This window comes from Zingiber officinale, chromosome 11A (assembly GCF_018446385.1).
Source record: "Zingiber officinale cultivar Zhangliang chromosome 11A, Zo_v1.1, whole genome shotgun sequence".
NCBI classification, from domain to species: domain Eukaryota; kingdom Viridiplantae; phylum Streptophyta; class Magnoliopsida; order Zingiberales; family Zingiberaceae; genus Zingiber; species Zingiber officinale.
In genome coordinates, this window is record NC_056006.1 from 17,828,405 (window position 1) to 17,841,631 (window position 13,227).

At 37.0% G+C, this 13,227-nt stretch overlaps 1 protein-coding gene across 1 annotated transcript; it reads right to left on the reverse strand.

The window, feature by feature from the left end:
• Positions 1-497: 497 nt before the first annotated feature.
• Positions 498-2,030, reverse strand: LOC122032821 (probable xyloglucan endotransglucosylase/hydrolase protein 32). The gene is made up of 4 exons (XM_042592134.1): positions 1,678-2,030; positions 1,505-1,605; positions 1,211-1,428; positions 498-1,137 (listed from the first exon to the last, which is right to left on the reverse strand). Exons 1-4 carry the CDS (start codon positions 1,883-1,885, stop codon positions 771-773), a joined length of 894 nt encoding a protein of 297 aa, XP_042448068.1. The 5' UTR covers positions 1,886-2,030; the 3' UTR covers positions 498-770.
• Positions 2,031-13,227: the final 11,197 nt, after the last annotated feature.

Sequence of the window (13,227 nt, forward strand, 5' to 3'; positions counted from 1 at the left end):
CCGAGGGGACACTATCTATCAACTTATTATTGCACTACAAGTAAGCATCAATTCGTGACAGAATTAACTGATCGAATTAAAATTTGCAAATTAACGATAGGGCAAAGTCATTCGGTAACTGCAATTGCTTTAGCTCCAATCCATCGAAAAAAACCCACAGAACATCTGAAAAAGATTCACGTAGAAGATCGCCGAAGAACAACACACTGCAATTACAATCACTGGATGCACACAACAAGTCAGGTGCATCAAGTCAGGGACCTCGTAAGAGAAGGAACAGTTCGCTCCTCTTTAGCTAGGACAAAGTTCTTTTAGGATGGTCTAGTAATTAGTACATGAAATATTATTATCAAGCTTGTATTCATCTTTTATCATCCTGTGTAAAGAGGACACAACAGTTTTCAGCTAGACCTGATCCCGGAAATAATCTTGAACCGAATGTAAACCTACAATTTGAACGGTTTGGAAGTATTTCCAAAGTGATTTTTCTAACCAGGTAAAAAAAACATTCATCGATAATCCTTTTTCATTCTCTGATACGGTAGAATATTTAGATTGGAGCACCAAGCCAACAGTCAGACACTGAGAAATGACAACAGAAGAAGAAGAAGAAGACAACAGGAACCCTAACATTATACTCTATTACTCTGCACTTTTCTTACTTTACCTTTGAATTTCTCTCCTTTTTTATTTTCTCCATCGCTTACAGCTTGAAGAAGCTGACAATGGCGGATGATAATAATAATAATAGTTAATTACATCCTTCTTTTTCAGGATCGGCATTCAGGGATGAAGGAACGATCTCTCTTTGGATCGCTGCAGTAGTTGTAGACCATGTAGTTCTTCTGAGCCCACTGCATCGCCGCGTTCTGGCGCGGGCTGAGCCCGGCGGCGCCGCTCCCCGACGGCGGAACCGGGAGGCAGCCCGGCGGCGCGAAGGCTGAGCAGCCGTGGAGGGTGAACCGTGTGAACCGCGCCACGAACGGCTGGTACCGGTAGTCCGCCTTGTACTTGCCGTCCTCCGTGGCCCACGAGGACGCGTCCCAGATGGATCCGTACAGCCACATCGGCCTCATCGGGTACGTGCCGGCGTTCCTCCGCGGGTACCGCCGGATGGGTACGTCGTCGACGAAGAACCTGCGACGCCGCCGCCGCCGCATTTAGTTGGCTCGATCAAGAAAAACAGATCGCAGGAATGGAGGCCACTTACACGATCTCATTTGGATTCCAGAGAATGGCGTAGTGGTGGAAGCCGGCCGTGGGATCGAACCAGAGGTGGAACTTCATCTCCCTGCCGATGACCGTGCCGTCGCCGCTTCCTCTCACGTACACGTTCGTCTGCAACGTGTACGGCTTCCCGGGCGTCGTCCCCAGGAACTCGATGTCCACCTCGTCGTGAAATCCGGGATGCGCTTGGTTGTTCGAGAGCTGAAAGTCCCCAAAATCGCATCTTTTTTAAACCTGAAACAGAGCATTCTGACTGAAACAGAGCAAAGATTCTCACGTAGAAGGCGGTGTTCACTCCGGCGGTGTACCCAGGCTGAAGCTTGATCGATGCGCTAAAATATCCGTTCCGAAACGGCTTGATGGATTTGAATCCGCTCCCTGCGAAAGCAGAGAATGAGGCATTGATGCTTCAGACAATGATTCAGGCACGGGAAGGAACCAACCAGCAACCTGAGTGGCTGTCGAGCCAAATGGTGACGGAACGCTGGTCGCCGGCGACGATCTGGTGCTCGGGGCCCCACAGGTTGTTGAACCCGCGGTAGAAGCCCCTGAGCGGCCGGTACCGGTAGCTGGGGAAGTAGCCAGGGGAAGGCTGAGCAGTGCTGCAATGCACCACCAGATGAAGAAGAAGAAGAAGAAGAAGAGGAAGGAGATCCATGAAGAGGAAATGCTAAGGCAGTAGCACAACGTGATGCAGACGCAATAAATAGCAAGGTTCGAGCTCTGGTGGGGAACAATGGAGTTAATGGATTGAGGGTAGAAATGGAGCAGCAGCAGCAGCAGCGGTGCTTCTACACAGCCTACACCTCCCTCACCACCATTTTTAACAGTCCTGTGAGCTTGAGGAGGAGGAGGAGGAGTCGAGTCGCCCAATTTATGAGCAGGCCAATGATTGAGGTCTGACTCGTTTGACCCAACAGCTATTTTGCTCCAATTTAGATCTCGTGGGTGGGCCAGGGGATCCAGAGAGCCAGGGGCTGGATTCGTTGAAGATCCATCGAAGCCCTGTGAGCAGGTAGCCGTTGGAGGGTTGCATCAAATGTCGTGCATGCAGTGAGAAGGTGACGACGAAGAAGAAGGAGAAGCAGATGAGATGAGCTGAGATGAGAGAGAGAGAGAGAGAGAGAGAGAGAGAGCCGTTGGGGGAAGGAAGGGAAGTTGAGAGAGGTGGAAGTTAAAGTAGAGATGAATGTAATTAAACTTATTTAAATTAGGTCTGGCATGTTAGAACCAGCCGCGAGCTCATGGCCTCCCTGGGAGATCTTAGCCAGGCTACTTTCTCGTGAGCTGGTGGGTAGGTCGTTATAAGCTCGTATCCTTCTGATGAGTCGTTAGTAGATTGTAAATAAATCAAACGTTTATGAATAATTTGATCCTGGGATGAGTTGACGGAGGCGTTGGGAACGAATGTATTCGTCGTTTTGTCATCTTGATAAGAATTGATTTGTATTCATTTAATATACATAAGATTAATTAAATGAATAAACTTGAATACATATATATTAATCTCGTTAATATTTATGAACAATATTCATGAACACAAGAGTTTTAAACAATTAAAGAACATCTAAAGAAATATAACTATTAATTGAAAGTTCATTAAAAAGAAATCAAGATAACTTTGAACAACTATTTCAATAGTTTGATTCATTTTAAATTTAATTTAACTTGACTTAATTACTTTATGACTTGTTTATAACCTTAATCATTGGGGGAAGGAATGAAAATTGTTCTATTTATCTTTATATTAGATGAATAGAATCAAACTTGAGCTGTCTTGCCACAAGCTCATAAAGGCCACCTAATCGCTAGCTCTTGGCTAGGTTGCTTTCCTATGAGCTTGTGATTAGGCTATTGCTAGCTCGTAACCTCCTTATGAGTTTGTGATGAATGGACTAACACCGTTGCAAACTCGTAGCAACTACACAGGTGGCTTCACAAACTCCATTCTCGTGAGCTCACGGAGGTCGTATCAATACCCCTCTCTTATTTTTTTGATTTCTTACGGTATAACGATAGTAAGTATTTTAGTTTAAAGGTTTTATGTGAATTAGAAGATGAATTCGATCATCATAATTGTAATGACATGACATGGTTTTGTCCAGCTCGTCCTGTGGTGCAACATGGGCTCGTGACTCGTGAGCCCCACCCTTCCAATGTGTTTTTGTCAGCATTCCTATTTTGTGATATATATAGTATTTATTTTGACTTCAAAATGACAGTTTTACCCCGATAATAATAATCATATTAATAATTTGTCCTGTGGCAAAAGCGCGTGGCAAAAGCGCGTGGAAGCTGGCAACTCTTAGGACTGTTTACTTGAGCGGAGCGGAGAGGAGAGTTCTGATTATGAGGAGATTGCGTCCATGCTATTTATTTTCTTATTTAGCTCGTTCAATATTGTTAAATAAAAAATTTATCGAACTCAGATTTAACTTAAACGTGTTATCGAACTCACCGACAATTATTTTCATAAAATATTAATGATATATAAAATTTATAGATTTTTTTAATATATTAAATAAATATAAATAAATTTTGATGTCTGATTGTTTATTGTATAGTGGTAAAACACTTAGAGAAATTATAAAAGAACTAAGTTTAAATTTTCAATGAGATGAATACTCAAGATTAAAGAAAACATCATCTACTTTTAGGGTCAGTTGTGTGAAATCCAACACTTAGATTACTAAACAAAATGATTGATTCATTTACAATATTAGCACGATAATAGGTGCGGTAACAAGCCATGAAACACTCACAAATGACGGACATGGCAAGTAAGACTTGGATGCGCAATGACAAGCGCACCAAACGCGATAACTTTCAAAAAATGGAAAGGAAAGAAAAGAGAAAAAAAAAACAAAGGATGAGGAAGAATTTTATCTATATGCAAATTGACTTTTGATTTCTTGGTCGGCAAATAGATCTGCCGACACTTACTATTCCACCAGAAAAGTGACAAACCACTCCTTCAGTGATCAATTTGGACCTACAACAACTATTTATTACTCAACTTTTTTACTATACAAAACCCTTTTTTTTGTGGGGTGTCTAAGATGATCAATAATTTACTTTAAAAGGCTTAAACACTAAACATTAATTGTCAACATTTTATTTCTAAACCCTAAAGTCTAAACCCTAAATGCTAAACTGATTTACTTGGTTATGATTACATTAGAGAAATTATGAGAGCTTCAATCCATGAACATTTGAGTTAACTTCTCAACAAATTTGATTTAGAACCTATGCACCCTTCGCCAAATTGGGCACTTCTCAACAACTTGATGCCACACATATGTCATGAGTAGACTGTGCTACATTAATATTGCCCCCTAAGTCTAAACAAAGGCATTAATATACTAGACCAATTTATTATTAATAGAAGGTACTACTAGCATTAGGGCATTCACGAATCTTAGTTTTCACTCTAATAACTTACTTTGCAAATTTCATCTAAAGAAACTTCACTCCTTTCCTTGAGAGACAAAACTCAATATTGGGCCGTATAGATAAGGGTTGTACCTAGTTGTAGGTATATGCCAAACTCAATTTGTCATTGGCAAGTCCTTTAATAATACACATGTATAGGTACTCTTTGATAACTATTACCTTTGATGAACTTATTGGGCCAAGTGTTTTTGGCCCTGATGCGGCCTGGGTGAACTCAGTCGGATCATCGTCCTATCAAAACCTTGTATACTCAATCATTGTCCCTCACAACAATAAAGGTCCATCAAGCCTTGACCTTCTCTACCCGGTGGCCATAGAAGTTATAGGATAATGAGGGATCTTGATTGAGCGGGCTCCCTCGAACACTAGCCTCCGACAGTTCCTTATGTAAAATCAACCCCAACAAGGCTACCTACCTGGAAAGCGACATTAGGTTAACGACCAGACATTACCAATAGTATGGATAGACGGTTGTCGCCCCTGGCACAACGACCACTCGTGTGGTTGGTCGATGGGCGGTGCCTCACTCATGCGATCATCCACTCAACTCGTTTAGGGCTCATGTGATGATCTACGTGAACCTCCCACCTCCACGGCTAGTGCGATCAAACAGGGCAACCCATGGTGGGGCGGGCTAACTCACCAAACCATATGGTGGGGCGGAGTAGGCCAGCCCTAGAAAACAATCAATTAGGGGTAAGACTAATCGATTAGGAGACATTTTCTAACCCCAGATAAACCCTAGAAAATGGGGTTTGGTGGTGTTTTCGAGATGTCAATTCTTGAGGTTTTGTCGACAAGTGTTGTTGTACTTTCCAAGCATTAAGAGGCTAGCTAAGATAAGAAAAGAGCAAGTAAAGTAAGGTTTATTGTTGTAAAGTCATTTTCTATTTCATTTGTAATATTGTTTGTGTCTCTTATTGTATTCTTTCATTATATTCTCATGTTCGAGATTGTACGAAACTTTTCTACCTCTGGGAAGAAGGTTTTCATATTGAAGTTGTGAATGAGGAGTGGACCTTTGCATTAATCACATCATGGGGGTGGATACCAAGTAAAATTGAAGGTGTTAGTATTGTTGAGCCTTCACTTCAAGTTTCTACTACAAATCAAGTTTGAATAAGCGAACTGAGCTATTCGCCCCCTTCTCTCTAACTCATAAGTGTCCTAACATTTAATATTGTTATGGATTGAAGCCTACCTTAGGCAGAAGAAGAAGAACGTGTGAAAAATTTCATCCCCCATCTCCACCTCTCTATTAAGCAATCCATTTGTTGCTTCTTCTGATACCGTTCGAGCACATTTATGTTCACCACGAACAAGCACTGCCTTTGGAGGGGACAAATCTATTTCCAAAAAACTATGTCCAACATAGGCCTCGACAAAACTCAGCTTGGATTCCCACACGGTAGTAGATAGTCTGCACTTGACCCACTCGACACTCGATAACTTCACACAGAGGTGTCAATTTGGGTGGATTGGGTCAGGTTTGAGTCAAGTTGGAATTTTTTTTATATAACAAATCTTAAATCGAACCTAAATATAACTCAAAACTCCTAAATCTGAACTCAAACCCGTCCAACCCAAACTCGACCCGAATAACCCGATTAAAAATATTTTTTTTTTACTATTTTCTCTATAATTTTTTTACTTTTATCTCAATACTACATCATTATCATACTAACATTGATATTGATATATATAAAAGTATTTTAATTTTTAAAATAAAATTTAATTTAACCCAAAAGTCCACTAAAACCTGAATTTGGGTTAACTAGGGTCAACCGAAATCCGACTTTAAAATCTCCAATCTGAATCCGATTCGAATGTGAAAATCTCCAATCCAAACCTGATTTTTTTGTGTCAGCTTGAGTCGGGTCGAGTTCATTTTTAATACCTCTAGCTTCACATTAGGATTGTAACACCCCACCCTCCTCACTACTGGACTGTGAGGGCGGAGCGCTACTGGACTACTAACTTTACTTAATTAGAGTTGTTCACATGTAAAGATCAATACATAAACTCTAAAAAAACTCAAAACATACAATTAACCAGCAGCGGAGGACTAAATGACTCATCTAATACATTCTACTAAACTCTTTGTTAATAAATTCTCATGCTAAATTCCAAGGCTTCTATAGTCCAGGCATCACACATCCATCCGCACCTCCTTGTCGCCTTCCTTTACTATAGCTTTTCCTTTCCTTTATCTGCAGTAAGAGGAAATGCATCTATAAGCAAAATTGCTTAGTAAGCGCTATCTAACTCACAAAATCTCGATATGCATGAGAATATACTGAAATCTAAAACTGAATGCTCAAAAGGAAATCTACTCATGCTCATCTACTAGTGAAAGAAACATACTGAAAAGCTAAACATGTAAGCAAATCTAAACAAACATGCTAGCATAAAAGAAAACTAAACTTGCTGGATTTTAAACACCTTCTGAATCTTATTTTTTTTTGTTTGAAAACTTATACTTTAATACTTCAAAATAATAATCAACTTTCTTTTGGGCCCAGACATAGTACCATCTTATGCGCGTTCCCTAATAGGTTGGGGTAGCGAGCCACCAATCCTAAAAGAGCAGACCTCGGTCTACCATGCCCAAGACCTCGGAATTGGACATCTGGATTTGTTTAACGACAACCTCGGAAGTCGGGTACTAGCCTCTTCAAAGTAAAATATCTTATTATCTTAATTACTTTTTCTTTAAATGCCTCGGCATTTTAACAAGCACCTTGTGTGCCAAAATTCCCTAAAGTCTTGACTTTGGGATCTAGTTTAGGCCTTGGCCTTTTTCTTTCTTTTCTTTATCTTTCTTATACTTGTTAATACCTCTAATAAAAGAATGCTTCTTTAAAAAGAAACTGAAATGTTTAAACAAATTCTAACTTTGAAATGCATAAACAAAAATCTGCATACTATGCTAATCAAAATTCTACATACTATACTAATCAAGATTCTGCATTCTATGTTACACTATTTCTGCATACTATGCAAACATAAATTCTGCACTATAATACTTAACCAAACTGCACTATAATCTTTTTCTTTAAAAACTGCACTATAAGTTCCACCAAAAATCTGTACTACAAGTTCCACCAAAAATCTACACTATAAGCCTACATAAAAATCTGCACTATAGGTTTAATTAAAATATGCACTATATGCTTAATTAAAAATCTGCACTATAAGCTTAATTAAAATCTGCACTATAGGCTTGATTAAAATCTGCACTATAAGTCTAATTAAAAATCTGCACTATAAGCTTAATTAAAATCTGTACTATAAGCCTATATAAAAATCTGCACTATAAGCTTAATTAAAATCTGCACTATAGGCTTAATTAAAAATCTGCACTATAAGCACTTCTCATGCTTCGAATTCAAGAAGAACAAGGTCCGAAACTACTCCTACTGCAGGTGAGAAGCACTTACCTTGATTCTTGGACTCACAACCGAACAAAAAGGGCATCTAGGACCTTGGCCGGCCGCCGGAGATGATACCCTAACTCCCTTTCATTTTCTGCTCGAGCTCCGCCATCGTACGCAGAAGAGAAGGAGAGAATGGTTTAAGTCACGGGAAAACAGAGCATCAACTTAACCCCTTTTATAATCCAATATTCTGTTAATTATCTTAAATAAGTTTGCTACTTTTTCTAAACAAACAAATCCAACATCAACTTATCACTTTTATAATCCAATATTCTGTTAATTATCTTAAATAAATTTGCTACTTTTTCTAAACAAACAAATCCAACATCAACTTATCCCTTTTATAATCCAATATTCTGTTAATTATCTTAAATAAATTTGCTACTTTTTCTAAACAAACAAATCCAACATCAACTTATCCCTTTTATAATCCAATATTCTGTTAATTATCTTAAATAAATTTGCTACTTTTTCTAAACAAACAAATCCAACATCAACTTATCCCTTTTATAATATTCTGTTAACTATCTTAAATAAATTCGCTACCTGTTCTAATCAAACAAATCCAAGATTAACTTATCCTTTTTATAATCCAATATTCTGTTAACTATCTTAAATAAATTCGCTACCTTTTCTAAATAGAAAAATCCGTTTGCACACCTGGTCAGCCGGGTTTTGACCGAGTCAAAGGTCATGGGTTCAATTCTCGGCTTGGACATTTTTTTGTCGAAATTTCCTTCGTTTAGTAAAAATACCAAACAACCTCCAAAAATTACATAAAAATACTTTAAAAATTTCTAAAAATCCCTAGAATATTTCTATAGTATTTTTAAATATTTTTAAATTACTTTTAGGACTCTAATTGAGAAAATTTGGGTCGTTACAAGGATGACTCGAGTACTTGACACTTAGATAGTTTAGCTACTCAACAACTTAGTCATGTCAAGTAGCTCAACCTTCTAAATAAAACTTTTTTTTGTATTTAATAATTTTAAATTCTATAATTTTTATTCTCCTATAAATATCTCTAACAGATAGGCCTCTAACCAATGATTTGTATGTCTAGCCACACCCATCATTGTAAAAAGAGTCTCCTATAATTTTTTTTTTTTTGTCGATTTTTTCTTAGGTGACAAGCTAAATGCTTTAAGGGCTGCAAAAATCGAAGTATTCCAACCCTATTATATATTTGTATTAGGAGATATTTTTAAAGAGGTTTGTGCTGATCATTATAGGCATGATGTTTGAGGTTTTAGTTTAAGAGCAGTTTTAGAAAACTTAAAGTTTTTTTTTTCTCTCAAAATTAACCATGTGGTGGAGTTAATAATTAATTAATAATAAGATTTATGGTTTATAATAAAGTTTTTTAATTGCAGAGAGTAGTAGGTTTTTATGCCTTTAATATGGTATTTTAAAAACTATAAAAAAAATCTCATTTACAATTGAAGAAACCCTTAGCACTGTCATACTGATTTATCTATTTTCGCACTCACATATAAGATTTGAATATATATTTTTATTTATAATTCAAGTGTTCGGAAATTGCCTGACTAATCTAAAAAAAATAGACGCCTTGCCTTGATTTACCTACTAAATAAATTTAAAGTATAATTTATGTACACTTAACAGAATGTTTTATTTTTGCTCAATAACTTTCTCAATAAGTTTTTGGTAAATTCTCAAAGGACACACTTTAAGTTTGATTTTGCCCAAAAGTACACCTAAGTTTAAGAATTCCTAATTTTTGTTTTATTCCCTTTGACAAAATTTGTTTAAATTTTAATTAGAACTCTAAATTTGTTTATTTTTATTTTTAATTTTAATTTTAATTTTAATTTTAAAACTTTACTAAAAATTAAAAATATAAAAGAAAATTAATAAAACATAAATAATATTTTTTAATAACTTCTATTTTTTAAAAAATATAGATCCGCTACATTAACGACATCTAGCGTCGGTCCCATGGATATGAAGTGAGGTAAATATAGATACACAAGCGTTAGACATATGGTAGGATAATCTTCTATGTTTTTAATATTTCATTATCAAAGAATAATAAAATAAATTAATAAAACTTATTCTATTAATAAAAATAATAAAAAATAAAATTAAAAATTACTTTGGTGTTGGTCTTAAAAACCAACACCATATCTTAAATACCAATATCAGGTGTTGGTTTATGAAGACCAACACTATAATATCATGAAATTTTTAAATCATTTTGAGCATTTGTAGGAGGACATTAAAATAGTATACGATGACATATTTGGTATCAAGTTCACTAAATAAATCTATAGGAGTTGGAATGAATCCGATTAGAATTTTTTAGGTTCATCAATAAGTTTTGATCAAAATCCATTAATGGGTCTAAGACTAGGATTTCTAAAAACTTGAAATAAAATAAAAGAGGTGAGTGTATAGAAAGGAGATATGATGAGAAATCCTAGTCTTAAGTCTCTTATACGAAGTTATACACCCGTGATAATTGACACAAAGTCTAAAATAATTTAAACCTTCTAAGCAATATGATAACGGAGGGCACCCTTGGACTTGAGGGAGCTATAGAATTACAGGAGTTGGAATGAGTCTGATTAGAGTTCTCTAAGTTCATCAATAAATTTTGACCGAAATCATTGATGGACATAGATAACTTAAATTTCTAAAATTTTATAATGAGATGAAAGTATGGAGTGTATAGAAGATATATATGGTGTTCAATCTTGGTTCTAAGACATGTAGGTGAAGTTATGATCACGTGCCAATTAGTATAGATTATGATGTTGATCTTTAGAAATTAACACTACAGTCATACTAATCTTTATAAACCAACACCACGTGTGCTATCGGATGCCAGTGTGGTTCGACAACTACTTGGTGGTAATGTTCCATTTCAAGGGGGGCGGATACGAGGCTAGAGAGGGAGAACGTCTTCATGGTGGCGGTGGCTGTGGCAGAGGTGAAGTAGATTTTCTTCATGGGAATCTTGAAGGATGATTAGTGGACCGTGATCGGGGCAATGCAACTCGCCACATGACTTGGCAAATCAACAACTCAACTACATGAAAGTCAACTGTAGTCGAGATTAGAACAAGGATTAAAATTTAGGGAAATCTTTAAAATGCTATTCATAGTGTGCACCTTCAACTTTTAGGCCCTGTTTACTCAGAAGTTGTTTCACCCCCAATCAATATTGTAGTGCTGGTTTATAAAGACTAATATTATAATGGTGTTGGTCTTCAAAAATTAGCATCATAATATGTGTTAGTTGACACACGATCATAACTTTACTTATATGTCTTAAGACCAATATTAGGGACCATATATACCTTTTACATACTCCATAATTTCATCTCATTATACAATTATAGAAATCCAAGTAATCTAAGTCCATAAATAAGTTTTAATTAAAATTCATTAATGGATTTAGAGAACTCTGATCATACTTATTCCAACTCTTGTAGGTTTCTATAGTCACCAGGAGTTCAAGGGTGTCTTCTGTTATTATCGTAAAAGATTTTCAACATTATTTAGAAGGTTTAGAAAGTTTCAAACTTTGTATCAATTAGCATGGGTGTATAACTTCGTGTAAGAGACTCCGGACCAAAATTTCTCACCATATCTCCCTTCTACACATTCATCTCTTCCATCTCATTTTGAGTTTTCATAAATCCGAATCTCCTAGGTCCATCAATAGATTTGGGTCAAAATTCATTGATAGATCTAGAAGTTTTGTTCAGAGTTATTCCAACTCCTATGGGTTTATTAGCTGAATTTGATTCCAAATATACCCTCATTTACTTTTTTAATGCTCTCACAATAATATTCAAAATGATTTGAAACTTTCATAATACTATGGTGCTGGTATTTGAAAACCAACACTGTAATGATATTGATATTTAAGATATGGTGCTTATTTCTGAAGATGAATACCAAAGTAATTTTTATTTTATTTTTTTAATTTATTAATAAAATCAATTTTATTTATTTTATTTTATTATTCTTTTATAATTAAATATTAAAAATAGAAGATATTTAAAAGTAGAAAAAACATTTTTACTATTTTATTAATTTTCTTATATATATTAATTTTTATTAAAATTTAAAATTAAAATTATAAATAACAATAAACAAGTGTCGTTTAAACCTATTAATTTCAATTTTAGAGAAAAGATAAGAGAGGAAAAAGGTCAGGTGATTATTAAATGTAAATGTTGTATGTAAATAAGAGAAGATAAAAAAAATAAAAGAGTAAAAGGTGATGGTTGGTGTTGGTGCAGTGAGCACCAGATGATCGAACCTGAGTTTTGATTATGACAAAGGGCTCAAAGTTAAGTGGTGGTGTTATCTAACAAAGTTCATGGAGCTTGCAGGAAAGTCCTAAGTGTTACTTAGGCAAAAGTCCTAGCTGCGGTTAGGCAGGTGAAAACCCTAGGGGGTGGTAACCCTAGGTCATAGGGGGTGGTAACCCTATGCGGAAAAGTCTTGGCAGGTCGATGGCTTCAGGCAAAAGTCCTAGGGGGTGGTAACCCTAGGTGGAAAGTCCCGTGTCGCGAACTGTGGGAACTGGCCGGTGAAGCGGATGTTCAGCAGAAGTCCGAAGCATCGAGTGCCGAGCAAAAGTCCATCGATCTGGAGGATCGACTGACAACAGTTCTTCCGAGTGGAGTAGGTGAGGACGCGTTCCCGTAGAGGAACAGTAGGCGTCGGGTCGACCTAGGGTTTCCGGAAAATCTACTCTGACAGTCCGGAGACTGTCTATACTTTATTTTATGTGTACTATGCTAACTTTGTTTTGCGGTATGTGTTTTGGGACTAACACATTTTGCGGGAACAAAGGAGCAAGTTACAACTCGGATGAACAGTGTCCGAGGCGCCTCCATGGAGGAAAAGGCCAGCGCAGCTGACTGGAGGCGCCTTGGATGGAGTTCAAGGTGCCTTGGACCGGAGGTTGGAGGCGCCTTGGATAGGATGAAGGCGCCTTGAACCAGATAGAGTTCGACCAGGTCAGTGCTGATCCACGCGGGTGACTCGGCTCGTTCAAGGCGCCTTGATGAACAGTGTAAGGCGCCTTGAACCCTCTTTATAAGAGGTCTCTGTTGGTGCAACCTTA

Coding starts and splice junctions, on each gene's coding strand:
- LOC122032821 (XM_042592134.1), bottom strand. CDS start 1,885: ATGGATCTCCTTCCTCTTCTTCTTCTTCTTCTTCTTCATCTGGTGGTG. Junction 1,606..1,677: donor TTGGCTCGACAGCCACTCAG/GTTGCTGGTTGG, acceptor CTGCTTTCGCAG/GGAGCGGATTCAAATCCATC. Junction 1,138..1,210: donor TGGAATCCAAATGAGATCGT/GTAAGTGGCCTC, acceptor GCGGCGTCGCAG/GTTCTTCGTCGACGACGTAC.